The sequence below is a fragment of the Ricinus communis genome, chromosome 9, assembly GCF_019578655.1.
Source record: "Ricinus communis isolate WT05 ecotype wild-type chromosome 9, ASM1957865v1, whole genome shotgun sequence".
NCBI classification, from domain to species: Eukaryota; Viridiplantae; Streptophyta; class Magnoliopsida; order Malpighiales; family Euphorbiaceae; genus Ricinus; species Ricinus communis.
The window spans coordinates 149,623-176,973 of NC_063264.1; the positions used below are offsets into that span (position 1 = coordinate 149,623).

The 27,351-nt window shown below is 36.9% G+C and overlaps 6 protein-coding genes across 8 annotated transcripts; 3 read left to right on the forward strand and 3 right to left on the reverse strand.

Moving 5' to 3' along the window:
* Positions 1 to 1,636: 1,636 nt before the first annotated feature.
* On the reverse strand, positions 1,637 to 7,132 carry LOC8260712 (ubiquitin carboxyl-terminal hydrolase 24). The gene is made up of 7 exons (XM_015715341.3): positions 6,832 to 7,132; positions 5,709 to 6,386; positions 5,377 to 5,561; positions 4,306 to 4,553; positions 3,458 to 3,603; positions 2,986 to 3,162; positions 1,637 to 2,373 (listed from the first exon to the last, which is right to left on the reverse strand). Exons 1-7 carry the CDS (start codon positions 6,844 to 6,846, stop codon positions 2,185 to 2,187), a joined length of 1,638 nt encoding a protein of 545 aa, XP_015570827.2. The 5' UTR covers positions 6,847 to 7,132; the 3' UTR covers positions 1,637 to 2,184.
* A 103-nt stretch (positions 7,133 to 7,235) lies between these two features.
* LOC8260714 (glycosyltransferase-like KOBITO 1) lies at positions 7,236 to 13,319 on the forward strand. The gene is made up of 11 exons (XM_002513067.4): positions 7,236 to 7,762; positions 8,474 to 8,623; positions 8,726 to 8,778; positions 9,070 to 9,178; positions 9,300 to 9,434; positions 9,570 to 9,614; positions 10,266 to 10,453; positions 10,795 to 10,936; positions 11,892 to 11,938; positions 12,175 to 12,262; positions 12,655 to 13,319. Exons 1-11 carry the CDS (start codon positions 7,382 to 7,384, stop codon positions 12,934 to 12,936), a joined length of 1,620 nt encoding a protein of 539 aa, XP_002513113.4. The 5' UTR covers positions 7,236 to 7,381; the 3' UTR covers positions 12,937 to 13,319.
* A 131-nt stretch (positions 13,320 to 13,450) lies between these two features.
* Positions 13,451 to 14,697, forward strand: LOC8260713. Its single transcript, XM_015715343.3, has 2 exons — positions 13,451 to 13,858; positions 14,277 to 14,697. Exons 1-2 carry the CDS (start codon positions 13,589 to 13,591, stop codon positions 14,430 to 14,432), a joined length of 426 nt encoding a protein of 141 aa, XP_015570829.1. The 5' UTR covers positions 13,451 to 13,588; the 3' UTR covers positions 14,433 to 14,697.
* A 193-nt stretch (positions 14,698 to 14,890) lies between these two features.
* LOC8260715 (pentatricopeptide repeat-containing protein At4g20740) lies at positions 14,891 to 18,721 on the reverse strand. Of its 3 annotated transcripts, XM_048379781.1 has the most exons (3): positions 16,416 to 18,721; positions 16,154 to 16,310; positions 14,891 to 15,901 (listed from the first exon to the last, which is right to left on the reverse strand). In XM_048379781.1, the coding sequence occupies exon 1, from the start codon at positions 18,580 to 18,582 to the stop codon at positions 16,420 to 16,422; it is 2,163 nt and encodes a 720-aa protein (XP_048235738.1). In that variant the 5' UTR covers positions 18,583 to 18,721; the 3' UTR covers positions 14,891 to 15,901; positions 16,154 to 16,310; positions 16,416 to 16,419. The 3 variants fall into 3 exon arrangements, with proteins under 3 accessions (XP_048235738.1, XP_048235739.1, XP_048235737.1); XM_048379782.1 differs by having other exon boundaries at positions 14,891 to 15,785; positions 16,154 to 18,721; XM_048379780.1 differs by having other exon boundaries at positions 16,154 to 18,721.
* A 125-nt stretch (positions 18,722 to 18,846) lies between these two features.
* LOC107260726 lies at positions 18,847 to 22,135 on the reverse strand. Its single transcript, XM_015715406.3, has 2 exons — positions 21,371 to 22,135; positions 18,847 to 20,363 (listed from the first exon to the last, which is right to left on the reverse strand). Exons 1-2 carry the CDS (start codon positions 21,468 to 21,470, stop codon positions 19,153 to 19,155), a joined length of 1,311 nt encoding a protein of 436 aa, XP_015570892.2. The 5' UTR covers positions 21,471 to 22,135; the 3' UTR covers positions 18,847 to 19,152.
* A 759-nt stretch (positions 22,136 to 22,894) lies between these two features.
* Positions 22,895 to 25,980, forward strand: LOC8260716 (protein IQ-DOMAIN 11). Its single transcript, XM_015715308.3, has 6 exons — positions 22,895 to 23,607; positions 23,794 to 23,884; positions 23,988 to 24,368; positions 24,631 to 24,849; positions 25,071 to 25,202; positions 25,302 to 25,980. Exons 2-6 carry the CDS (start codon positions 23,813 to 23,815, stop codon positions 25,896 to 25,898), a joined length of 1,401 nt encoding a protein of 466 aa, XP_015570794.1. The 5' UTR covers positions 22,895 to 23,607; positions 23,794 to 23,812; the 3' UTR covers positions 25,899 to 25,980.
* The last annotated feature ends 1,371 nt before the right edge of the window (positions 25,981 to 27,351 follow it).

A 27,351-nucleotide genomic window follows, 5' to 3' on the forward strand; every position in this document is an offset into this window, starting at 1 on the left:
TTTGTGCAGTTTAAGCATAAAACATTAGTGAAATGGAAGCTTAAAATCATAGCATATGATGTTCAGTAGAAAAGGCCAAGAACATGGTATTGCATCATATGGAGCAGGCAATGCTACCCCACCATTACCAATACATAAAAAGAACAGTAATAAAGATGCTATGCAAGTTTCCTTAAACACCCAACTGAATGAACAAGAAGAACAAATTAGTTTTGGTTTAGGTAAGCCAAGGATGCTTTTTCATTTTGTTTACTTTATTCTAGCTTAACCAAATCAATCAACAGAAAAGAGAAACATGGAATGAGATCCTTGATCACTATATCAAATGACTTTTCCAAATTCTTATTCTCCAATACATTTACAAATTCAAGTGAAAAGAAGGAGTACAATATCTAGTTGGAGAATTTTTCTTTTCTTTTTCAATTGTCATCTTATTCTTCTATTTTCATGAATTCGTCCAAAGGCTGTATTTTTATATGTAAGCTTTAGAAACAATCTCCAACTTGTTGAAGGTTACCCATCAACTGTAGAAAATGGATCCAACAACCAGTCTGTATAGCATATACTATTATTTTAGGGTTGAAGAGATGATGAACGAGACTTTAGTCCACCATTGGACCACACAGAAGAAGAAAAACCCATTAAACAAAAAGAAAAAGAAAAAGAAACCCTTAAAACAACTCATTGATTCTTGGGAAAGGAAGGAAGCTACCATTGTTCATATATATGTATATCTAATAGCAACAACACAAAAAGACACACCTCTCCATTCATTTCTTATATTCTTTTAAAGCTCAGGAAATTATGAATTATTGAATTTCTCGAGCATGTTACTTTAGAAAGTTCAACCCATTAACTCATGCCATTTGTCATCACCAAAATGAACAAGAGGATTAAGAGTTTGTTTTACCATACATCATATAATTTTAAATATAGACACAATGAGTTAATAATTTTATTAATTAATAAGTTTTAGAGAAACCAACTTTCTTTTCACATTGAATAATAATAATAACAATCCTTTACAATTATTGATTATTAGAGAGAATTAGAATATAAACAAGTAAAATAATTAAATTATTATATGATATTGAAAACATCTTTTAAAGTATAAATGTATGTATTCTTTTTGCAATTGCTTATTAAACTAATAATGAAATATTTAATTAGAATTTAAATTCATTTTTATATAATAACTTAATCTTAAAGTCTATTGGTTAATCATTATTTTAAGTTTTTTATTATTATAAAATTAATAGATTAAATACTTCTAAAATTTAATAATTTTTTTAATCCATCAAATGTATTAATTATTAGAGAATTGATTGTATATCAAAATTTAATAGGATGTCGATTAATACTTAATTACTAATAAGGTTAGAACTAGAATTAGAGTTAGATTTGTTGTTATGATAATTATTAATTAACTAATTAAAACTTTCAAAAATTAAAAATCAAAGTAAACTATGATTTTGTTGTCCTAGAAGTGACATATTTTAATTAGTTTATAGTATGATTTCTTTTCTTGTGAAATCAAAATGCATTAGAAGGCAAAATCCAACAAGTACAAAAGTATGAACCCATGCATAATGGGCCAAGTCTGACAAACCCTAATTTCTTCTATAAACCATAATCATACACTGAAGCAACCAGCCTATAAGAATAACACAGGCAACAAGAAGCAAGCCACCGGTGCACCTACTAAATGTAGATAACAGGAATTTTATCCTGACACTCCGATGCATTGCCAATTTGATAAAAGAACCATAAAAGCACAGAAACAATTGTAAAGTCCCTCTTAGCCAAAGAATTAGGGCTTTAGTTGTCCTGAGAAAATCTAAAGAATAGATCCGAGCAACCAGATGGACCCTAAATGACATCCATAACCATAACCCTACAAGTACAAATGACACGCGTAACAAACTTCAATACCAATAAACTATTGCAATTATCAAAGAAATTACAGATCAACTGCATTCCTCAATGTCAGAGCTGACTCTATACACCTTCCAACCTTTCATCAAAAGAGAAAACTCTACATCTCCATTAGCACAAGACTGTTAATGCAGCTCCCAAAACCTCGCAGAAAATTTCCTGATATCAGGCCAGGTACTAATCTTATCCATTTAAATAATTCTCAATTTTTACAATGTGTAGCTAGCTCAAAATTCCTTCCACCGCTTCCTATACTTGTCTGTAGAAGAGGACATAGGCCTGGTCATGCAAGACTTTACTCGTACCAATTGCAGTGACAGATGCATCATCAAAATGAAGCCAATGGCCGTTGGGACACCGAGCATCAGCTGTATAATGACCCTTTGAAGGCTCTCTCCCATGATGAGTTATTGTTGCAACAAGTTCGTATTTCCGGCTCTGTATATGCAAATGACACAAGGAGAACCAATAAACATTTACAATTGTTTCGTTTTGGAATAAACCCATAAAAGAGCAGATAGATTCTCTTACATCATTCAAAGAGAAATCTCAGCTATACAGGCCACAGTTATACAATGATACCAACTTTAATTTTTGAAACAAAATGATGAGCCAAAAAACTTTAACCAGGCAATACGAGGTGATTGACTAGTGCAAGCTTTATGAAATGCACCAATTCCCAAAATACCAAATTATCCAAATACTCGAACCCCCAAAATAGTGAAAAGCCAAAATAACTCAACATCTGACAACAAGTTGAGGAGCCAAAAAATAAATATGACATGCTCTTGTAACAAATGGTATAGGGGACGTTGTTAAAAAGCATATTGATTAAGCACCAGCAGATAATAGATCTGTTAACCAAAAGTTAAGCAATGAGAATAACAACAAAGGAAGTAATGCTATGTTTGGTTGAAATCCATAAAAGAATTCATTTCATTTGAGAAAAAAGGCATAAGAGAGAAAACAAAGCGGAAACAATAAAATTGAAAGAGATATAAATGAATCTATAAATTTTATGAAACCGAACATAATGTACAGGTGTATTACCTCAGTTGAAGGAGAAACGAGTAATTCTCGACCCAACACCAATTCAAGGGGAAAGTGCACAGGCTTGTGCAACTTGGTGCTCCCTTGGCTTCCATAACTAAAGCGCATCAGGTGCAATATCATTATCTTAGAAAGTGTCTGTATCTTCACAGACTTTCTAGCAGTCACTATACCAGCCTGTAGGGATTTGATGCATTTCAATAACAAGCAATAGGAGATATAAAGCAATCCCTAAAAATATTAACTTCAAAAGCAGCATGCAAATGATAAGATGAAAACTATTATGCCTTACTAAAGCAGGATACTTCTGAGAGTTCAATGCCTAAGAGACTCTAGTCCATGCTTGGACTTCGAATGAATTATTGTTTGACAACATAAATGTCAAAAGATATCTTCACGGAAAACCTCAGTCAAGCCAGGTTTAACCAGTTTCATACAAAGGATAGCAGTGAATATTAAAATATATGAATACCTTTCCAGTTACCGGTGCCCGATACCCTTCAAGATTTTCGAGTGCAGAGAACAAATGAAGTGCATCCTCAATAGTACGTACAGCCTCAGGATAAATGTCAAGGTGAAGCAATAGAAATGGTTGAACAGTTGCAGAAGCTTTATTTCCTGCACTACACAACAAATTGTTAAAAACAAAAAGTGGCTAAGCTTGATATTATTAGAGATGACAGAATATTAACATGTATATGTAGAGTTCACATAGGATATTACACAGCTTAAGATGGCGAGATTACATTTTTCATCAAAAGTGAATTAAACAGGGATTACTGAATGGTGCATGATTCTAGGGACTACTGGATGGCAGATTCGCACTGAATGTTGGAATTTGTACATCAGTGTTTGCTAAGTAGTGGTTACATAGAGAGTTAGAGTTGGTTTAGGAATATAGTTACCGTCAGGTTGTTGTTAAACTGAATTCTCAGTTGGCTTTGATTTACGTTGAATAAGACATGATTCATTTGCAGCCTCTGGCCACCATAGTGGGTGTATAATATTAGGCAAGCAACTGGAGTGCAGACAGGATGGTGAAATTTCAGAAAATATACTTTAAGGCAGCCCATAGGGCATAGCAGAATGGTTAAGGAACATGTGAATAATGTTTTCATTTGGAAGTAAGAATTCAAATTTTTTCAATATTCTTCAGATGTAATTAGAAGATCTGTTGATGCAGGATGCAAGTAGGGTTTGTCTTCCATGCAGGTTGCCAGAGAGATTTGGTTTTAACTATTATTTCAAGGGAAAGGGAAAGAAAAAGTAGAACACGCATTCTTGATCAATCAATGCTGATACAAATAACAATACAGATACCTGTTGCTTTCACGACACTTCTCAACTGTCCTCCAAAAATATCACTTAGCTCTGAAGGAATGAAGCTTTGTGTTCTAGTCACAGCAGATTTGTTTTTTGGGCCTACTGTCTCCCACTCATCATCCTCTGTTGAAGAGACAAGAGATGATTTGGCACCATTTGTGCAAGCAAATTGTCCTTCAAGCTTGAGTAATTCATCATGCATTTGATCCATTATAAAACTTAAAAACTCCTGAGCATCCTCCTGCCTGAAAACAAATATGTCAGAAAACTGCATTAATGTTTGTTACAAGGATTACAGTCTATCATACGCATCATAGCAGGAATGATGAATACCTACAAGAGGGTTAGCAATCTTTCGATGTAACACTAACATCTATTATCCTACAAAAGGAGAGTGGCTACCTTCACCTAACAGGTTAACCTTTTGGGATAAAACCCAGCCTGTGGCACTTAGCACAAGCTCATTAGCTTCCATTTCAGATTGCGTATGGGGGGTATATTACATTACAGCATATAAGACAAAAATACAGATAAGGCTAGTTACTTACAGTAGCTAAATTTATCATGACTGCCTAGCCATGCTGGAAACCTCTTTTCAAGGTCCAAAACTCTTTCTAAATAAGCACTTATTAACAAACTTCTAAGTGATGCACAATTCTTGATGCTTCTTCTTGTACTAAAGTCAAGTCAGTTTAATTGGTTACTTAAGAACCAGAAAGGAAGTGTAATGCAGAATACAGCAGGTAACAAAGGAGATGAAAGCCCTACTATGAGGAAAAAGCACACATCCATTATTTCATATAAAGTTACATATCACATTTATCCAGAGATGCATCACACCATTCTTTCCTTATCCTATAATCTACACAGGAAAATCAACAAACCAAGTGCTCAGAATTATAATATTTGCATCCATGTGCATACGTTGCAGAAGCTACTATGTTACTAACATTAAGAAAGCAGCCCCAAAACCATGTAATGTCAGTGAGAGTTTCAGGAATAATCTTTCTGTGGCGACTAGATGATTTACTTGAAATGAAAAAACAATGGCATAGTAGAGGCACAAACCTGGGTCGTCCTGATATGCAATTCGGCACATCTGGAGTAAATTTTTTAAGAACGCCTTCAAACATGGCAGGGCTAAACGGCCTACCAGTCTCAACAATAGCTGTGTCTTTCTTCAAGCTGGAACTGCTTGGCATGTCAAACTCAGAGACAAACTGTGCAAATGCCGTTAATGTTGGAAAGCCAACCTAGTAAATCATTGCCCAACAAAGTCATAACTTCAGTAAGTATTGTAAGTTCTTGTATAGCTATCCTGTTTGTGGATTGAGATGACTAAAAGGGCCATTAGAAACACAGAAAATGGAAGTGATAAGAAAACATCAAAACTAGCACACCTTTGGGATGTTGCGAGTTCTGAGATTCTGCAAGAGCTGAACAAAAGGGGAACAGGATAAAAGAGCCTGCAGAGATGCATTAAGAAAACATAAATTTCCCGAGTTTATTAAGCCACGTGGTAGTAAATTTCTAACAGCTGCAACAGGCTCATCACATGGTTTCCTGGTGTTCTCATTTTCCACATATACTAGTGAATTATTATTAGTTCCATCCAAATCCCCACCCTTTACTGCTCCACTATCAAGAACATGAAAGTTTGAGCTTTGTGATAGATTTATGGGACTATCTTCATTCTGTGATAAGTGCAAGGAAGCCAAGTCCAAACTCTCCGTTTTTAAGCCTTTAACACCATTAGCAAGGGTAACGCTGTGGGTGAAACCAGCAATGCTTCCATTTTGTTTTGGACTTCCCAGCACGCTAGGCTCAGGGTTTATTGCAATCTTCACATCCTTTTCCTTCTTGTGTGGATTTGTACTCTGAAAACTGACTTTTCCATTTGTAGAACCCGGCTGCCTACTCGATTCACTACTAAAATCACCGAAAGTTATACCAGTTGCAAAATTCAAAGAACCGAATTGCAATTCTTTCTTCTGCACAGGCTTCTTATCATTCTCAGATGATTTGCTTGCCTGCCATGACTTGGTTTCATCTTCAGTGAAGGATCCGAATACTAGAACCTGCTAGAGAGATTGAGGAAAAATGATCAGACTTTAAGAAGTAGGAAACCAACAAGTAACTCATAAGCAAACACATTTTCTCCTGAAAGTCAGACACAGTCCCTATTCTGTAGTCATTGTCCAAAATGATCACCATAACAAGCTTGATAATAGTATTGGACAATGAAATGCTTAAAGTACTCAAAACAGAAAAGATAATTCCAAATTGCCAAATTGATCATCATCTGCAAAGATACCCACTTCATATAAATCTTCCTACCTTTTTTTTTTCTACTGAAAAATCCTTAAGTCCCCTATGGATAAATTTTTATCTCGTAAGCAAACTTATAATCAATAAACACATGCTAAACTTCATCTTTTAGGCAATTAAAAAAAATATTATACTGGCAATATATATATATATATATATATATATATATATATATATATAAGAAAAGAAACGGACCTTTTTATTACTCATGTTTTGTAAAAAGCAGAGTGCGTAAACGAAAAGAAGGTAGATTTATAATGAAAAGAGAGAGGGGCAAAGAAAGAAAGAAGAGTTAGGAATAGAGATGACTTCCACTCTGAACAACAAGGAGCAGAGGAAAGAGAAGAGTCGATTGAAGACATGAAATAGGAAGAGAACAGATACAGCATTTAGCGACGGAACCCTCTCTTTGTTGCTTAAAGAGAAGACACTCGACGCCACAGAGCATAGATTTATCACACTTAATTACACAAGGAGCAAGGACTTGGTTGGAGATTTTCTTTCCTCTGATTTTAGGGTTAGCCTTTTATTTGTCTTTGCCCCAAGGCAAAGAGATGAGAGCGAGGCCTGTCGTTTTTGTTAACCGACACCGTTTCGCTTGAGGTATTTTTTTCTATAAATTAGAATTTTTATTTTTATTTTTAATATTTTACCACTCTCTCTCTCTCTCTCCCACTCTCCTCATTTCACAGTTCAAAAAGTTGAAAAAAATCGAATCTTTTTCTTCCTCTCCACCAACAACGCCATGCCCAGCCACCACCACCACCACCTGCACACCCCACTCCGGCCCTCATCCACGTCTTCTTCGTCTAACCAATCCTTCACTTCAAAGCTAATCCTCCTCCTCACTCTCCTTCCTCTTTCTCTCGCAGCCTTAGCATTCATCCTCCAGTGGAAAGGCGATCATGGCCTCTCCGATCCTACTACTGCTACTGCTCGTTGGGCCCCACAAGGTTCTCATAGCCATGAGATCTTCCCTGGCATGGAATCCACTGCTTCTGTTCTTTCTCCTAAAGCTCACCACTCTTCGTCTTCCGATTGCTTTAGTCTTGCTCGCAGTGCCTCTCCTTCTTTCCCTTACTTGCATGACTGGAAGTTTGATCTTGAACCCAATTTGAGGCCTAAGGTATGGAAATGTCTCTCTTTCGCTTTCAATTTTGTATTACTTGTTTAAAGCCTTTGGCTTTTGGGTGAATTTAGTGTTTTGCTGCATGTTTGACTTGTGATCTGTTTCTTGATTTTGCTTTATTTTTCATTGAATTCTGTTTATTATACATAGAATCAAGGAAGGATCTTGTTAATATTTGTTTTAGCTTGTCGAAAGTGAGAACCTTAGCTCAACTTAGAATTTACCAAGTGCGATTATGTCTTAATTATCACGTTAAAGTTTTTAGTTCTTGTTGAGTTGAGAACTTGGATCAACACTAACTGTGTGAAGTTTGATTCGAGGCTGAATATAATGGTTGACCTTGGCGGGGTGTCTATGCCATACTTGGTTTCTACATAAGACATTTAGTTTGCTTTGGAAATCAAAATTGAAATGTATATTCTTTATGTTTCCCTGTTGTACTAACTTAAATTTGGCTGAAACTAAATCCAAATTTGGGAATGCGATTCTTAGAATAGGATATCTAGATGGCATCTATTTCCACTTTAGAAGTGAACCAAATATATGTCCTAGGAGTTGTAAACTTGTATGTTTCAACTTTTTCCTACCTTTATCTCAGTATGAATATGAATTGTTTTCTTCTATTTCCTTAATGATTGATATTTTCTGAGTTTATATAATTGATCTGAATGTCATAACTTGCAATGCCACTTCTGACTTGATGTCCAGATATGTATTACAACTAGTACGTCTGCCGGCTTAGATCAGATTCTACCATGGATGCTTTATCATAAGATTATTGGTGTCACAAACTTTTTCCTCTTTGTGGAAGGAAAGGCAGCAGCTCCTAGTGTTTCGAAAGTTCTTGAATCTATTCCTGTGAGTTGATGAATTTTATGATTTATGTTGGAGCTTCTCCAGTCCATATATGCTATTTTTCTGCTGGGAGTTAGTGCCATAAACAGTGTATTCCTTATTCAGGGAGTAAAAGTGATATATAGGACAAGAGAGCTAGAGGAGCAACAGGCTAAAAGGTAACTTATTTTTGGGTCATCAGTGGTTGAATCGGGCCTCTTGGATTGTGAAGTAAACTGGCACAATTTTCCTTGTGGAGTTTCTTAATCATTTTATTTTCTATCATCTATTTGGGATAGTTTCAGACTATAGAAGCAGGCAGAGGTGATTTGGTTTCCAATTATTGTCTGTTAAGACCATTCATCTTATTGCGTATTTCAAGCTAAACATATTTAAAAGTGTCAACATGCTTTCTGCATAGTATCTTCTCTTAGATGTTCTATTGAACCCTTCTTCTCTTTTTCAATCAGTCGGATTTGGAATGAGACATGGCTGTCAAGTTTCTTTTACAAACCATGCAATTATGAGCTGTTTGTGAAGCAATCTCTCAATATGGAAATGGCTATTGTCATGGCAAGGGTATGCAGCAAGTTCAATTTTATTCTTATATGTGAAAAAAATACTCTTCACTATTCTTAGTGTGCTATGGAGGCATCGATCTTATGCTTTGAACTTATTCTCATGCTTCACAAAAATATAGGATGCTGGCATGGACTGGATACTTCATCTTGACACTGACGAACTTATACATCCTGCTGGTGCTAGTGAATATTCTTTGAGGCAATTACTGCTGGATGTTCCTGGAAATGTGGATATGGTTATATTTCCAAATTATGTAAGTAGATAATTTAGGCTTTGAATATTTTGTCAGCATTGATTCCTATTATGTAAATTGCAGGAGGTGCCCAGTAGTGTATTGATATTTCTGACTGTTTTTCATTTAAATATTGGGGATGCTTTTATTTCTCAGGAGAGCAGTGTTGAAAGGGATGACATCAAGGATCCGTTTAGTGAGGTAAACTCCTTCATTATTCATTTTTATCTTTTCCAGTTCAGTTCAGTTATTTTAATTGTTAAAATTGGAATTAAACAAGGACTCACTAAGCATCGTATGTATGCTATACCTCAAGTACACTGCTGGCTGAATTCTTTGTGGTCAGGATGTTGCATCGCCTACTAATAAATTGGATTATAGTGATATTTAATAAATAATAGGTGGTTCAATATAGAACTACTTATATTTGGTTTTGTGTTCAGGTTAGCCAATTCATACTGATATCTTAGTAAACCAGTGGGGAAATCCCAAACAAGATACATTTGACATTTGATTAAGATTATAAATGGGAAAGGAAACTAGAATGTCTATCTTTAATTAAAGCAATAGCTCAGTGACAGTAGTTTGCTGACTCTAGTTTCTTTTTTATCCCCAATTTGTTGCTTGCTCATAATGGGTGCAAACGAGATGCAAAATACCTAGCACTAAGATAAAAGTCCCAAATTTTGCGGTACTACTAGACTCTACTGATTTATGCATTTATTATGTACAATGCTTGCAAACTTTCACTAACTTCAAGATATAAGAACAGAATGTTTGTGCAGGCTAAGGATCCTTCTAATTTATCATGCAGTCCTTGAGCATGTTGTATTAATGTGTCAATGCAAACAGGTTTCAATGTTCAAGAAGAACTATGACCATCTCCCAAAGGATACATACTTTGGCATGTACAAGGAATCAACTCGTGGTAATCCAAACTATTTCTTAACTTATGGAAATGGGAAATCTGCTGCTCGAATTCAGGACCATCTTCGTCCTAATGGTGCTCACAGATGGCACAACTACATGAAAACCCCAAAGTACGTTGATATTACAATCTTATTTGAGCAATGAATTTGAACTATTAATTCAAACTAAAGAATGCAAATGAGAGGTTAATATAATGGTCCGGTCCGGTCATGGTCATGCATAGAAAGCTTTCCGCTGCCCAGTCATGGTCCGGGGTCTATACTTCCATATGTTAATATAATGCAGATCTTGGATATAACCTTTTATAAGTGGTTTCACCTTTTCAATTTTTATTCTTAATGACAGCTTATTTTATTATCTTGTTCTATGAGCTCTTGAAATACATTTTGCATAATCTTTATTTTGGCAGCTCTCTAACAACAATAACTACATTTTGTTCATATTTTGTTAGTGAAGTGAAATTGGAAGAGGCTGCGGTTTTACATTACACGTATTCCAAATACTCTGACTTGACTTCTAGACGCGATCGATGTGGCTGCAAGCCCACAAATGAGGATGTCAAAAGATGCTTTATGTTGGAATTTGATAGAGCTGTGAGTTCAGTTCCTTATTTTTCCATTTCTTCTGTTGTTGCTTTTTGTGTCAAATGGCATAAAGAATATGGGGTATAAAGTATAGCATGCAATTTAAGTAGTGGAGTCACACTGGATAGTTTATTAATGTGGAATTTAAGAAGTTGCTTATATGATCATTGAAGAACCTGTGCTAGAAAAATAGGTCATTCCGTGCAGGGATCTAGCCTGTGATGTTAGCTGGTATGCTCAATAATTTCTTAGGACTGTCTGAGCGGTGTAGCCCTTAGCATATACAGACGAAGTACAAGGCAGGCATACAAGAGCACCACCACAAATGACTGACATTGATATGACCCAAGTAATTGTATTTTTGTTAATGTAATGACGGCATGCTCTACTTGCTCATTCTTTTTGTTGTAATAAGCAGTGAGTTGGTGGTCCAGTTGGTCTTATGTGGGAGCCATTGGCCAATCCTGACTGGCTCTTCCTATTTATAGTTGACTAGAGAACTGTATTCTGGAAAAGATGTGTTTCCATTCTACAATAGAGGACGCACATTTGTTTGCTAGTTACAATTTATGGTGTCCGTGCACTGTCTGAAATGTGAGGATGGGTTAGTTTCCTGGGAATCCAGTGATGTAGTTCCCTTAACTGTGATCATTATTATATTATCATCAGAAATGTTGATAGCCATCCACCAGATTCTCGGTTCCTAACGATTTCTCAGTCAAAGCAGATAATTAAACCCTAGGTGAATCTTATTTAGGACTTTTGTTTTTCTACTATTCTTTTGACCAAGAGATAATCACTTGCTTATGTCAATTCTCATGTTGATCCAGTTGACAGCACAACTGAGAGAATTGAATTTATTGCTGCTACTTTGTTTGCTAGCATTCAGTTAGTTTGGGAATCCATTTTCTTCTGTGAACTTTCTCATATTATGAACTTATCGATTAATCGTTATGCATTGTAGGCATTCATAATTGCTTCAACTGCAACTGAGGAGGAAATGCTAAACTGGTAAGTGGTTGCAGGAAAATTTTCATCTCCATTCTCCTCCGTATTCTCCTGCTTATAAGAACACTGTTGCATTCATGTCTTTCTTTCCCTTTCTATATATAAAATTTTCACTCTTTTGTTCTTGGATAAATAATAATAATTTGTGCTTCTTATACTTTATGTTTATTTCATTTGTATAAAAAGTTACCTGTCTTTTGTTTGTGGAAATAAATATGTCTGTTTCACTTCTGTTTTAGGTACCATGAACATGTTGTATGGGGCGATAAAGACCTAAAACTGAAACTCTTGAGGAAAGGCATTCTAACTCGCATATACTCTCCCATGGTAAGAGAAAACACTGCTTTTGGCATTTTATGTTCCTGAATGAAGTGCTATAGACAAATTAATAGGATTTATGCAAATTAAAGTAAATGCCTTTATTTGTTAAAGCAAGTCAAATCGGTAGAATTATATCTTAAAGGGGTCGATTTCTTTATATGCAATATGCAAGCTACAAAAGATTTTGTTATATGTAATCTGTAGTTTGGTCTTTTTCCATTCCATAGACAGGATGTGAACCTGCCATATTTAAAGCTGCTGCTTGTGTTCTCGTGCAAGAGTGAAACAGGATGTATAGTGAGTCATTAAGCGAGTCAGTCAGTATTCAGATGGACCTAGATCGCATGCATAATTGCCTTGTTTATATCTTCAAATGTATTCTTGCCTTTTCATTTCAGGTCATAATACAGGCTTTGAGAGAGTCTGGTGTGTTCAGCTCTATTATTGCTTCTGCCCCGAGTACTCTTTCAAAAGACAAGTTTTTGGCATCTATTAAAAAAAGCAACTCATCAAGAGCTGTTGCCTCGGAATCACTACCCTCGAGAAAGATTGGTAGAATTACAAAGCATCATTGGACAGCAGCTAGGAGAATTCTGGAATCAGAAGCTACAACAGTTCATGCAGCAGCTGTTCCACCACTGTCTCCCCCGGGAGTGAATGATGGCTTTATGGAAGTGTGATTTAGATTGTGGCATGATTGCTTCTTCTTCTCATTCCTGTTCAAATTGTTTGATCATCTTGGTCTACTTTGCATTGAAGGGAAGAATCAGGAGAGAAAAGAAAGAGCAGGCAGGCCTCTTGTTTCAGTTCAGTTGGTTCTTCCCGATCATGATCCAAGCGCTTGTGTACATTTTCTTTTAGGAGAGAGATTTATGGCCAGGCAACTTTGTTTCACAACCACAAAACCCGGGCTTATTATGTTCATGTATAGAAACCAAACCACACAGTGTTGACAGTTGAAGGGGTTGTAACTATTGTTAGATCATTGATTTAAGAGACAGCACAGAACGTACTTATGCAAGTCTCTTCGACTGATTATCCATTTGCCCTTTGATGTCTTAAATCTTTTTACTTGAAAGGTTGTCAGCATAATCTCAAATTCTTGTTAGAGCCTCAAACTGGCATGACATGAACCTTAAAACAGCTTCAGCTTGACTAATTATTTCTGCTCTGTTTTGGATAAGATTTTAAAACATTGGAGTATATATATGTATAAACCTTTTCTTTTTGTCTCGAGAAGCAAATACATACATCCTTGCCACCTGAAAAAGATAATATAAAATAATCGCAGAAAATCCACGCCTAAACTAAAGTTCCCTCCAAAAAGCATCAATGGCGAGTTTCCTAATCCCCAACTCGGCCTCTCTTACTCTCCCTATACGCCCAAAACCCACACGTGCCACCTTCAAGTCTCTGCATGGGCCGACCCCGCCGGTAATCCGTTTCAGCAAAACAAGGAGAGGTTCAGCGCTAATCCCACGTGCAGGGCCAAGCACGAGTAGCTACGTGTTCGCATTCGTGTTCCCGCTCTCTCTCCTCATTGGCACCATTATAACCTCTATTAGAATTGCTGATAAGCTAGACAGAGACTATCTTGAGGAGGTCTTTACTTTAAAATTCATATCTTTGATTTTATCGAGTGGATGTTTTGGTTTAATGAATATGAATTCTGGGTTTTGTATATTTGTTTCGCGGTTTATCTGGGCTGGTCTTGGTTTTGCTAGGTTAGAGTTTGAATTTCTTTAGTGACAGTTATCCCATATTATTTTCATCGCCCATGTCCAGTAGATGCTTGATAAAAGTACGTACTGGTTTTTGAGTAAGGACAGTCTGTTCAATCTTCATTAGCATTACTGCATAGCTGCCAATATTAGATCTTTTTATAATGTTCAATCGTGTTGCAGTAGTTTTACAGTAACTCATCCCTACTGGCTGACTAAGATCAATTCTCAGATTTTTAAAGTGCCACAATATTGGCAATTTTCAACTCTTTTATGGTTTTTCTTTTTTGGTGGAGCAGCTCGCTATTAATCAGGCTATCAGGGAGGCAGATGAAGATAGTGATGATGATGACGACGACGACGACAATGATACCGACATGCCCTTGGAGAATGAAGAGCAGCAGCCAGCGCTTCAAGGCACAAGGACACGCAACCGGCCAAAACGGGAGGCCTAGTAGGCTTCACCGTATATGTTTGTTTGTATGATCGTAAGTAGGCAAACCAAGAGTGCGCCTCATTATATAGAAAAGTCAATGGTAGTTCCTTAATCTCCCTGTAATTCTCAAGGAGCTTCTGTCTACAAATCCATTGCTGGAGTAACTGCGGTGTATGGGGCTTAAAATTGTGGATATCATTGGTTGATCATGAAAGAGAATGTTGTACTCGTATTGTAATTGATGTTATCTCGAAGAAGTAGATGATTTTGCTTTTTTTTTTTCACTGATATGATATCACTATTCCTTGTTGAATAGCTCAATTTCTTGTGATAAAGATATATCAGAACAGATTTTGACTACCCTTTACAGTCACTAAATTCCTACAAACCAAACCAATGTTCAACTAATGGATCCAAGAAATTAAGATCAGCAAACCTAATCAATCAAATAAGATGATAATTTCAGAGGGGCAGAGAGAATCAGAAGTAACTGTTATTTCTTTACTTTTTATACACCTCAATTACATCAAATAATATACTTGCTGCGCCGACAAACTGTATACAGACACACTTCACACTACCAACACAGCTTTAGAGAAGAGATTCTCAGCTCCGATCAAAGCCTTCCGGGGTTATTTCATTCTAAAGTAAGCTCATTGAAAAAGCCGGCATATGCACCTCAACTAGATTTCTATCTGAACCTTTTATTCCATGAACTACACCTGCTTTCAGCATCAACAGATTGATTATAAGCAAGTACAAACTCCGAGGTTCAACCTTCTCCCTTGGCTACAAGAATGCATCCATAACCCAGTTGTAAACAAAGCAACAGCTAGAATTATAGACATAGCCTGAAATTTTAAATGATCAGTGCAACGGGCAAAAATATATGATGCTACTGTGTTCTGAAGTTTGAACCACAAAAGCTAATCTCTGCGGGCTTGCTTTCCAATTAAATAATAACAGAAACCTATTGTTTCTTGAAGTCACTCCCTTGGTTCCTCATATCATAACATAAATGCATCACATGGAACACCTTTAAGCTGGCTTCTGCTGACCACAAGTTCCATACAGCAATAATCAGCAAGCAAAGCCTAAAATTACAAAATTAAAAGTCTCCAGATTGATCCTGTCAAAGAGTGAAACCAGGGTGCTGCTAATTGCTGGCAAGCTTACCTGGTTCAGCAATCACCAATGAGTAAAAAGTTCCCAAAGCAATCACATGCTCAATAGAAATTCAAAGCCCACCACCAAAAATCTGAATTTCCTCGTCATATCCTAACCTAGCATTACCAAGTTCCTCAAATTGAACCTTTTAAACTTGTGATAGTTCCAGATGTAACACCATTTATTGGTCACTATCAACACGCTTCTGCATAAAATCATAAGCAATACAAATAAACCTACTCAGTATCCATGAAAACCACTGAAGCTTGCTTCAAGCATTAATCATTATCTGCTTCAACAAAGATATCATTCATAATAACCCTGCAAAAAAGCAGGAAGTTTCAGCTTACAAAAATAACAAAATTCCAAACAATAAGATCCAAATCAACAGCAGTCATCTAATAACTTGCAGAACTCCACAGATGCCCCAATATATGACAGTACACAAGAAAGGAAAAAGAAACAAGGATTGCTTTGATCAAGAGCAATATTGAAGAGAAAAAGGAATTTCACAGATTTCAGTGCCTGACTGCCTGGGACTGCATACAACCATGCTCAAGTGGCTTGACTCACCTATTGATAAGTGTCAGAAGATGAATGCAGATCCAAGCAAGATTACTACTCCAGGTCCACCAAGCTCATAAGTGATGTTGATCATTCCTTTCAAATATATGCAATTTTGGATCACCATCCTGGAAGAGCAGCTATGTGCTCTATTTCTTCATTGCAACTATATAAATATATGAATGTTGTACAGTGAACTGTAAATTATATCACAACTTGCTCTGTAGAAGTTGTATTGAGGAAAGAGCAAATGAATAGATAACAAAATTACATGTTCAGGTTGAGAGAAGTGTGCATCCTTTTGCTCTCAACTTAGATTCCAGACCAAAAAACTTCAATCCGGACACCACTAAGTCAGCTGTCTTCTTCTTCATGTGTTCAATCAATATTTCATCATAAAAAATTGTCTTGGCTTCTGTCAGAAGTTTCCGCTCTCTCAAATTTGTGAACACCTTTCTTGCCTCTTCCAATGTCCCATGCTTGCACATTCCAGAGATAATAGCAGAAAGAATAACCTCATTGGGAGGACAATTCTCATGCATCATTTCATTCAGTACTTCAATCACCTTTTCAGCATCACCTGATCTACATACGTGAAGAACTGTAAGAGTGTACTTGAACTCCATAGGCCCACTTGTAACATTCCCTAAGCAATCACGTACAAGCATCATGGCTTCATCAATCTCTCCAATATCACAAAGTCCTTTCGTGAGAGAACAATAGGCAGCAACAGAAGGGACGGAAGACATCTCGATTATTTTGTTATGGCACACACAAGCCTCTTGTATATTTCCATCTTCGACAAAACATATAACTGCAATGCTATAAGTGTTTGAATCAGGTTCACAATTTAAATCCTTCATTTCACTAAAAAGGGATAATGCCTTTCTCACCTCCCCAACCTTGAGGAGTGCCTCCATAAGAGTATTATAGATTAAAACACTTATATAACCTTTCACTTTCAATTCTTCAAAAACTTCCAAGGCCAATGTAATAATTTCCTCTCTCCTAACCAGAAAAGAAAATAATTTGGAAATATCATCCATAACAGAAAATCCCAACCTCTCCATCTGAACAAGCAGCTTGCAAAATTCATCCATCCTTTTCATCTCTGCATAAGACACCAGCATGGGATTCACTGTCTTGAAATCTAGTTCAAGACCCTCTTGAACCATAATCTGAAAGAGCTTACGAGCCTTATCAACCCGCTTCACATTACACAGACCTTCAATGAGTGAATTGTAGATTCCCAAATCAGCCCTATACCCAGAATCAACCAAACCCTGCAACAAATCACAAGCTGATCCGATCTTTCCATCTTTGACAAATGCTTCAATTAATACACCATAAATTGCCCTATCAATCAAAACTTTATTCTCCTTCATTTCCTTAAACAACTCATAACCCTCCGCTACCCTTCCACCTTTACACAATCCTGTGACTACAGTCGCATAAGCCATCACATCAGGATTCACTCCATCTCTCTTCATCTCCTCCCAGACCTGCAAACAGCCATCCAAATTCCCTTGTCCAATCAACACCTTAACCATTGCCGTGTATGCAAAAACATCTGGTTTACACAGATTTGCCCTCATTTTTCCCAAAACCTCCAACATTTCGTCAATCCTACCAAATTTACACAACCCTTTTATCAAAATCATATATGTAACACTATCTTCCACCAAACCATCACTCTTAAAGTCATCATAAACTACTAATGCCAAGTCTAAATGAGCCGTTTTAATTAGAGCATCCATAATTCTATTATACAAGAAAGCACGAGGTTTGACTCCAAATTTCTTCATCTTTTGATACACATGATAAACTCTAAGCCCTCTATTAGCATCAGAATGCATTCTAATCAAAATCTCAAACTGTTTCTCAGTAGGTGGCTTCCCTTGAGAATCCATCAACTCAGGTAACTGATCAGCAGCTCGAAAAAAGCTACTTCTATTTAAACAGTAAGCATAAGCATTATAAGAAGCGAAATTATGCCTGTACCCTTTCTGCTTACCTGCCCAGTGAAAGAATTGGGAAGCTAAATGAGGGTCATTTTCAACTTTAAGAACTTCGGAGACGAGGTCAGGCGTCACACGGCGAAGCTTGCGAAGTTCAGCAACGACTGGCGGGCCCCATTTGTTGCTATTTTTACGGAAAGCGTCGCGGATAAAGCGGGAGATCGGGGAGAGGCGTTGGGAAAGAGTGGAAAGGGAGTGGTTCTGGGATAAAGGTGGAGACTTTGAAGAGGGACATGGATTTTGTGGGTCCCAATTTTGGAGGTCAAACGGCACGGGATTTTTGGGTTTTATGGAGTTTTGTGGTTTTATGATTTGGCGGTTGGAGAAGAGACCGCCGCGGACGACAGGGCGGTTTTGGGAGGGTTTGCGGTGGCCGTAGAAGAAGTAGGGTTTCGGTGGTGGCAGTGATTGGGGTGGCATTTTGGGGATGGACAGTCCGCTATTATTGCAGTAGAGGAGCTGTTATTTGATGTGGATACAAGACATCGTTTATTGCATTGAGACTTATTTTCCACAAGAAGTTTTTTCCTTTTCTTTCTTTTGAAACTGACAAGAAGTTAGTTGTTATATATATACATACATTCTTTCGTCTTTTTGGTTTAAAGCGTCTCTGTTGTTTTCCCTAATAATTCTACAAAATTGGATACTAAAATTACACCAAGCAGCACAAATCAAAATGAAAGGTACTAAAAATCCAGGGCATGTACTAATATTTTGGACGCACAAATTGCACCTCTAATGGCAATATTATATTCTATTTGAGAACTACAAACACAATGAGTCCAAAATCTTCGTGTAACCTTTCTGAATACTTCTTATTTGTTCTGGGGGAGGTGTATGAATCGTACAAGAAGCCAGAAAAAGGAAATATATAATTTTATCTGAGCTTTGCTTCATTTGGAGCTCTAGAGTGCATGAAGATGAGCCATGCAAAAAAAAAAAAAAGAGGGATCTGTTTCCCAAGAACGATTGGCTAATCTTTAACAGGGGCTACTCATAACCAAAACTAACTCTCTTCTTTGTTGCACCACCATTCCAGCGATGACCTGCTTGATGATAATCATTCCCTTCAACTCTTGTATGTTTGTGACCAGTAACATATTCATGGCTACCTTCTCTCATACGATCATCCCAGGTTCGCCGACCACCACTCCTTTGTCCTAATTCTAAGTCTTTCAGATCCCTATAAGGATTGTGCCACCGTATCCAACCATGCTCATTCCCCCTACTACCTCTCCCCTGTCTATCTTTCTGGTCTCGACTGCCTTGAGCAAGGTTGCTCTGCCGAGAGTTTTCACCATGACTAAATTTCCCCACCTGCTTATTTTTGCCCCAAGAGATATGATTTGAGTTGCCCCATACATTGTCCTTCACAAGGACAACACCCTGACTGCTGTGCTCCCATGGATTGCCACCACTATCCCATTCCTTTGACTGATTAACTTGGTTTCCTTTGTGGCTCCATCCCCATAATTTACCACTACTCTCTCCCCATGTGCCCTTCAGATAGCTGTGACCCCAGGGCTTATCATCATTAGTTAAATTGCAGCTGCCCCAATCCTTCGCCTGATTATGTACACTGCCACTCCATCCTTGTAATTTATCAGCACAATTTCCCCATGTTTTGCCCTCCACAGCTTCATTTCCTTGTGTGAAGTGACTGACCCATGGGGTATCACCATTATTTACATTTCTAGAACTATTTGTGCTAATACGCCACTGATTCCAGCCCCGTGTCTTTTCTTCCACAGCTACATTACTTCCCCCCTCGTCTTCACATTCCCAAGGAATTCTAACTTCATCTGGATTCCTGTTCCAACCTTCTGAAGGAACAGAGAGAAAGTGTCTAGCCTTTTTGTTTTTACACTCTACATTGTCATTGTTTTCTCCTTCTTCAGGAGCAAAAAATGCTCGCTCTAACTCCTTTACTAATTCAGGATCAATATCGGGATGCCAGTTTATGTCATCAACGTACATATCTGGATCCGGCAGAGAGATTTGACAAGGGAGGCGATTGATATCTGCCCAAAAACGTTTTTTCGCATTTTGAAATGCATCTGCACCAGCAGAATCATTCCAGTTGATTACAATATCATGGCAGTACATAAACTTCTTAACATTTACAATCTTCTGCCATGGTACTGATCCAATCAAAGAACAGAACTTCTTCTCCCATGAAGGCACACCATCTTCAGCAAATCCTATAAAAAATGGGGAAATCAGTTTAGATGCCTGTCAGACTTATCATTCCTGATGATGAATCAAGGTTACTAGAAAGGGGGAGGATTGGTATAAGATTGAACCCATATACAACAGAACAAAGAAGTCTTGCAAGAATCTTGTAAACAAAACAAATAAGAAACACACAAAGCTTTCCAATCCTAATATCTGATACTATTGTATTTGAGTTATGTCCAACACTAACATTTTGAAACGTAACACTAAGAGCTTACTGATTTAAATCGACAATCCAAGCCCGGAGAATGTCTAAATACTCAGCAAGTAATGTTCTTTTCTCAAGAATATGAATGTAATGTATACAAGAAGGTTTCAAATTGAGGCATTATAATTCTTCTATAATAAGTTAATAACTAACAGTGAACTTCTTATGATTTGGCTTACTATATTTATTGCAACTGTGACATCAAACTCAAAACTTTGGAGTGGTGGTAACCTGTAAATACTTGCAAGACCAAGAAGTTATTTAAAGCAATTAATTAGGTGTCTGCCATTCTTTTAGCAATTGGAACTGGAATACCCATAAAAATTGTGCAACTTTCCTCTGTTGAGCAATGCCTTCTTTTTAGACGATAAAGTAATAGTGATAAAACACAGTAAGAAATCTAATGTTCATTGTGGTAAAATCAGTCAACAGATATGCACCAGGACTTGTCCGTTTTCGGCATCAAGCAACTCCCTCTTCAAGATACAAACCAGCTATTAGTCTCCTTAACAAATAACAAGCATAATTTGTGAGAACCAAACCTAAATTTGACTTCGAACGTGGGTTATTTTAGCAAGAAACAGGCAAAAAGTAGAAATATTTTTACTTAAACTATACTAGAAAACCCCAAGAAACAACTAAATCAATGAGATAAATGAGTATAAATATACTCGAAGAAAAACCCATCAAGAAAATCAATAAGCCAACAAATTTCCATAAACCCAACTAAAATTTGTACAAAGATTCAGGAGATAAAGAACATACCAGGATAAGGAGGAGGGGGTTCTTGATGGTTGTAGTAAGATGAAGCTGGATCTCTATATTGATGGTAGAAGAATCTACGACGATTTCTCCAATTGCCCATTTCACTTGACAATCCAATCAACCTTCTCAATTAATCTCTCACTCACATCTTAAAATCTGCCATAGTCAAAACCAAACCGAACCGAGAAGAGAAAAACCATCTTATCAAATTTCTCTCTCTTTCTCTTTTTCCTTTTTTCTTTTTTTGAATTTTGTCCTAAATCTTTTAATGGGATTTTCTTGAATATTGAATCAAGCTGGTCTAATGGAGCTCCAAAATTGATTGGATCTATCTAAAAGGCTAAGACTTTAAACCCAATTCAACATCTCAATCCTAACCCTTAGGTCAAGCCCTTGCCAGTATTTTAGAGAGCTAAACTTGGCCCAAAAGCCATCTTTTCCCATTTTCTTTTCATTATTTTCCTGCATGGCCCAAAACAGAAAGAGCAGTTTCTCAAGCGTCGAGTAATTTCAAATTTCAATGAATGGTACAAAAAGTAGTTGAAAATGTTGGTTGGTTTGAAAGAACTGCAAAATTATTATATTGAGTTTTAAGAATAACATTAAAGCTGATTGAGAAATAGGTTTTCATGATAGGTTGTTATTATATTAGATATAGGGTCAGAAAATTAAAAGGTAAAAAGAATTATTGCATATCTGAAGTAGACACTGTTTGCCCATTAACGATTCACTGTTTGCTTTATCTGAAAGAAGACTAGCAATGAAGAAGAAGAAGGGAAAGAAGCTCCTTTTCCTGCTAACTACTGGCCCTATATTGGAGAAGTGTGTCATTCATGTGGGGCTGGCGGGACCTATGCTCAAAAGTCACAACCAATCAATGGTATTCCTTCTTCAGCTTTACTTATTTAGCATATGCTTATGAAGTTGAAATAGTGTCATTGCATGAGTGCTTCACAAGGCCCATCAGATTATGCCACTTCTTGAAAAAAGAGAAAGAAAAGTGCAATTTAGATGAAGATTTTAATGATTTATCCTTGCATGTTATCATGCATTTGGAGAAACCAATAAACTTAGAATTGATATATCTGTTGAAAGGTAAAGATAGACAGTAATGGTATTTATCACTTTCACATGCGCGAGTTTAAGGCCACTCAATAAAGATAGCTCACCATAAATCTAAAAATGGATCCCTTAAGAGAGGGATGCGGATTAGGAATTTTGTTCTCCAAATGGCGAGGAGATCAGACAGAGGAGAATTATCTTTTATTATTAATTTAAACTCAATTATTATTTCATTTTTCAAAAGATGAGTAGAATTATGACAGCTCCTCATTCCGTAGGGTCCCTTTAACAGCTGTTTTTCCATCTTGAAACCAAAGCCTGTTTTGGTTTCTTCTGCACATTCCAATCAACTATCGCACGTTCTTACCTTCCCCACTTTCCTCAATAATACCCACTTCTTCTCTCTCTGTTTCTTTCTTCTCTTTTTTTTCTTTTTTTTCTGCTGTGTCTGTGGCCACCCCTCTTCCTCTGCACATTTAACACTCTTGTTGCTATTATATATTTCAATCAGAACTACTAAGCAAAAGCTAATACTTCTTGCTATTCTCATGCATGAAGAGTCCACCTTACATTCATCTCATGTACTAATGACCTTTCAAGTTATTAAATCCAACTGCTTAGCAACTAATACGAAAAGGGTAGTTCAAGAATTTCAATACAGTTAATTAAGAAAATATCAGAGTTGGAAACAGATGGGAGGTCCCATTCCCATTAAAGCTTTAAAAGACTTTTCTTTTATAATTCACATATATATATATATATAGAGAGAGAGAGAGAGAACCTCATTCTCCATGAATAAAATTTGCTTCCACCTTTTCCTAAACAGTTACTAGCTTAAAGGCCCACAGCTATGAACAGATGAATCTCATCATAAAAAAGATGAATTATTGCATAAATATACAAACATACCCACCCACACTCGCACTACCTCCTGAATTTACTATGCTTTTTGGTCTTTGTGATTTCAGTTTCTCAAGAAAAAATCAGGAGTTGCATTCACTCATCTCTCGTACAACTCCCTTACTATCACATTTCTTGGTGTTTGGTGCAATAAACTATCTGTTGATCTGAATTCGAGGCAAATCTCAGTTTCACAAACATAGTACCCTTCTTCCCAAGCATAGATACGCATTTTTGTTTCTTTATTCACTGAATCACAGGATTTCAGGAGATGGGTAAGCAATTCTTCTTCTTTTTTTTTCCTACAATCTGCATAGAATTTAGCATTTTCCTTACTATTCTTAGAATTTATGTGCAAATGTACTTTAAAGAAATTAAATTAGATTTGCATATCAGTATTTTTGCTAAAAGCTTCATGGTACTCTTGCATCTCTTTTCAAAATTCCTTATTTGGATTGCAGATTAGTTACAGATTTACAAATGGCTAAGAGGAGCTGGTTCAATCTAATAAGGAGGTTTTTCACTCCAGACACACAGGGAAATCAAGAAAAGGTAGGTCTACAGTACAGCACATAGTTCTACCTCTCATTTTCAAATAAACATGTAAATATGTATCAAATGATTTAACTTTATAATATACGTAATCATTTATCAGAAGAACAAGAGAAGAAAATGGGTTTTCTTTGGAAAGATGAAAGTGAAAAGCAGGCTACCACCCATTTCAGCACCATCACCACCAAGAGCAAGAACAACAACACTAACTCAGGCAGAGGAGCAGCAGAGCAAACGTGCTTTAAATGTTGCACTTGCCACTGCTGCTGCTGCTGAAGCAGCCGTTGCTGCTGCTCATGCTGCAACTGAGGTTGTTTTGCTAACTGGTGTCCCTCAATCTACTCATCAATGCCGGGAAGAAACAAAGAAAGAACATTCAACCACCAAAGTACAAGCTGATACACTTCACTCCATTCATCAATGTGAGAAGAAAATCCAAGAATTTGCTGCCATTAAAATTCAAACTGCTTTTCGGGGTTTTCTTGTGAGTCTTGCTCAAGCTCGTCTTTTTTTTTTCCATCTGAATAATGTGCCGGTGATCTAGGTTTGAATGGAGAACATTTTTTGAGACAAATGATATTTTAGGAACGAACTTGAGTGGTTTTAAGGCAGGCCAGAAGAAAAACAACTAGCTAAGTTTGCAAATTTAAAGTGAAGGAAACCTCAATCATTTCAAAAAGAATCTGAATTCTTTTCTCAAGTGAGTTGCATTGATTTTGATGAGTATATATATGTGAGCATTGCAGGCAAGGAAAGCGCTGCACGCACTGAAGGGGATAGTGAAGCTTCAAGCGATCATTCGAGGGCGAAACGTGAGACGCCAAGCAATGAATACTCTGAAATGCTTGCAGTCCATTGTAAATATCCAGTCACAGGTGTCTGCCAAGAGAATCCAAATGGTGGAAGGCACTTGCGACTCTGATGAAAATAAACAGTTTCAACAAATGAGCGACAAGATAATAAAGGTATTATAAAATATCGAAGATCTTTGTTGTTGTCGTGTTGCCAGCATAACTAACTCAAAAGCTTGTTCTTACCCAAAATCTGATCAATAATTTTAGTTTGATCTGGAACTGTAGGCATACCCAAAATGTAATTAATTATTTCACTTCTATCTGGGCCAGGAATATTGTGCTGGGCAGAAGGTGAAATTAGAAGTTTAACTAGTTCTCTTTGCTTGTTACAGATGGACACAAACAGTCAAAGAAGATGGGACGGAAGCATTTTTACTAAGGAGGAAGCAGAAGCCTTGTTTCTTAGCAAGAAAGATGCTGCGATCAAGAGAGAAAGGATAAGAGAATACGCCTTCAATCACCGGGTAAGTTTCTCTACTTTGACACTATCCTTTCTTTCCAGATTTTTCTTGTAGTAGAAAGAGCGTTCTCTCAGATTATAATGGGAAAAAAATAATTTCCAGAACTCAGCAGAATCTGAGAGGAACAAGGTGAATGGAAGGTGGAGGTACTGGCTGGAGCAATGGGTGGATACTCAAGTATCAAAAAGTAAGGAATTAGAAGATTTGGATACAGTTCTAACTTCAACACCAAAGCCAAGAGTGGAATATAGAGGGAAACAGCTTAAGCTGAGAGGCTTACAGAGACAGTATAACATTGAAGGACTAGATTCTCCGTTAGCAGCTCCAAAAAGATCGTTCCACAGAAAGCAATGCTCATTAGGGGAAGACAATTCCTTCTCCAGGTCTCCTATCGTTCCAACTTACATGGCTGCCACAGAATCCGCCAAGGCCAAAGCAAGATCATTGAGCTCACCAAAGCTAAGGCCTGGAAGTTGTGATGCATACTCTGATAGCTACTCCCCATGCAAGAACAAGCTGTCTTTGATATCATCTACTGCAAGTGAAGTTAAGCTCGGAAGACCAAGTGCTTACCAACAAAGGTCTCCAAGCTTGAAGAACCTTCCTGGTCCTGTAAAATCTAACCGGACACTGAAAGATCTCAGCTTTGATTCTGAGTGCTCATTCCGGACTTGGGATCAACAAAGTGCGTTCCGATGAGATATGTTTTGAACATTGGCTTCAAATGGCTAAACTAGTTGTTTTCTACATATATAATTTCAATAGAGAATTAGTTGAACAATTTCCAGCACCTATCATTTTAGGAAGACGCTAAGAAGCATCCAAAGGGTCAATTTGATACTGCTAAACAAATCCTTCGAGGCCTGTCCACTAAATAACATAAGAGTCTATATCATGCTATAAACTTCAATCCTTCTTTGGTGAAAGAATTGATTTTGGTTCATGGACTACACCTGGTTCAACAGAAATAACAGCAATCTAATAGACAGTGTAGAAACTTTAGCTAATTTATACTTGTAACAGACGATACTTATAATAGAATATAAACTGCTGATAAGAGGATGAAGATGTTTAGAATTGGTCACTTGATTTAAACAAGGAACTCCTTATTGAAGCTAGAAATCCTGCAAAGGCGTCCAAAATTTTAGAAGAATTGGACCTGGGCTAGGTCTAGTATTTGTGGGTAAGGCCAGTCTGGGTTTGCAATATAGCAAGTCGGTCGAAAGGCAGAAGAAGCTAGGATAGCGTTGGCCCCGTAATAGTTCTGGCTGATATATGACCCTTATGTCCAAAAAGCTTAGAAGACCATTTCTTTTTCACACAGAGAATCAGGCTACATCCTGGAACCCAAAAAGCATTTGCATTATTGCATTATCGCACAGACATAGTTTTCAGTTTCGCTAAAAAAGCATGAATACATGCAATTAAAAGATGTGCAAAGAATTCATTAATTATACATCATTAGATTCTTTCTGATATAGCTTTTCTGTTCCTTTGGATACTCATCTCAGTTGAATCTGACTGGTACTTGAGTCGAATGAAAAAGAAAGACAGGAAAAGAAAAGATCTTGTAGCCTGTGTAGGTAACTTAAAATAGTTAAACAAGATCATGTACAAATACCCTTTTGTTTTTCTTTTAAAGTAAGAAACATATAGCAAAGAAGCCATCATATCTTTGTTTGACACCAGGGATCAAGATGGTTCAAAAATCGTACAAACACAAGATATGAAGCAATAATAATAAGGGTAATGTCATTTTCCCCAACTTTATTTACATGTATATTAAGAAAATACAAGTCAGGGGAGATTGAAGTAGTTCCAGTGTTGAGAAAGGTAGTAGACAGAGAGCACTAGTAGTACGTAGTTCTTCCACTAACAATAATGAAAGTGAAAATGTGTGATGCGTAGCACCACATATAGTTGTTGATTTTCCAACATTGGTCATTGGATTTGGGCCTAACCAATGTTCATGTACCACTTGGATTTCCAGAACAAGTATTCTGCGGTCAACAAATTTATAGTATATTATAAAATATGCACTTACAAATTGACATGTGAAGAAGGTTTCGATGGCTCAAGGAACACATTATCATATACTTTTTCTTTTTTTGTGTGTGTGGAAAGTCATTCAAACAAAGAAGAAAAAGGAACA

Excerpts from the sequence above, each read along its gene's own strand:
- LOC8260714 (XM_002513067.4), top strand. The coding sequence starts at position 7,382 with ATGCCCAGCCACCACCACCACCACCTGCACACCCCACTCCGGCCCTCA. Across the intron at positions 8,779-9,069 it reads GAGGAGCAACAGGCTAAAAG|TCGGATTTGGAATGAGACAT; the intron begins GTAACTTATTTT and ends TTTTTCAATCAG. Across the intron at positions 9,179-9,299 it reads TGGCTATTGTCATGGCAAGG|GATGCTGGCATGGACTGGAT; the intron begins GTATGCAGCAAG and ends ACAAAAATATAG.
- LOC8260713 (XM_015715343.3), top strand. The coding sequence starts at position 13,589 with ATGGCGAGTTTCCTAATCCCCAACTCGGCCTCTCTTACTCTCCCTATA. Across the intron at positions 13,859-14,276 it reads ACAGAGACTATCTTGAGGAG|CTCGCTATTAATCAGGCTAT; the intron begins GTCTTTACTTTA and ends TTGGTGGAGCAG.
- LOC107260726 (XM_015715406.3), bottom strand. The coding sequence starts at position 21,470 with ATGGGCAATTGGAGAAATCGTCGTAGATTCTTCTACCATCAATATAGA. Across the intron at positions 20,364-21,370 it reads ACCCCCTCCTCCTTATCCTG|GATTTGCTGAAGATGGTGTG; the intron begins GTATGTTCTTTA and ends CATTTTTTATAG.
- LOC8260716 (XM_015715308.3), top strand. The coding sequence starts at position 23,813 with ATGGCTAAGAGGAGCTGGTTCAATCTAATAAGGAGGTTTTTCACTCCA. Across the intron at positions 24,850-25,070 it reads TGAGCGACAAGATAATAAAG|ATGGACACAAACAGTCAAAG; the intron begins GTATTATAAAAT and ends TGCTTGTTACAG. Across the intron at positions 25,203-25,301 it reads AATACGCCTTCAATCACCGG|AACTCAGCAGAATCTGAGAG; the intron begins GTAAGTTTCTCT and ends AATAATTTCCAG.
- LOC8260715 (XM_048379781.1), bottom strand. The coding sequence starts at position 18,582 with ATGCCACCCCAATCACTGCCACCACCGAAACCCTACTTCTTCTACGGC.
- LOC8260712 (XM_015715341.3), bottom strand. Across the intron at positions 5,562-5,708 it reads GAACTCGCAACATCCCAAAG|GTTGGCTTTCCAACATTAAC; the intron begins GTGTGCTAGTTT and ends ATGATTTACTAG. Across the intron at positions 3,163-3,457 it reads GGGCACCGGTAACTGGAAAG|GCTGGTATAGTGACTGCTAG; the intron begins GTATTCATATAT and ends AAATCCCTACAG.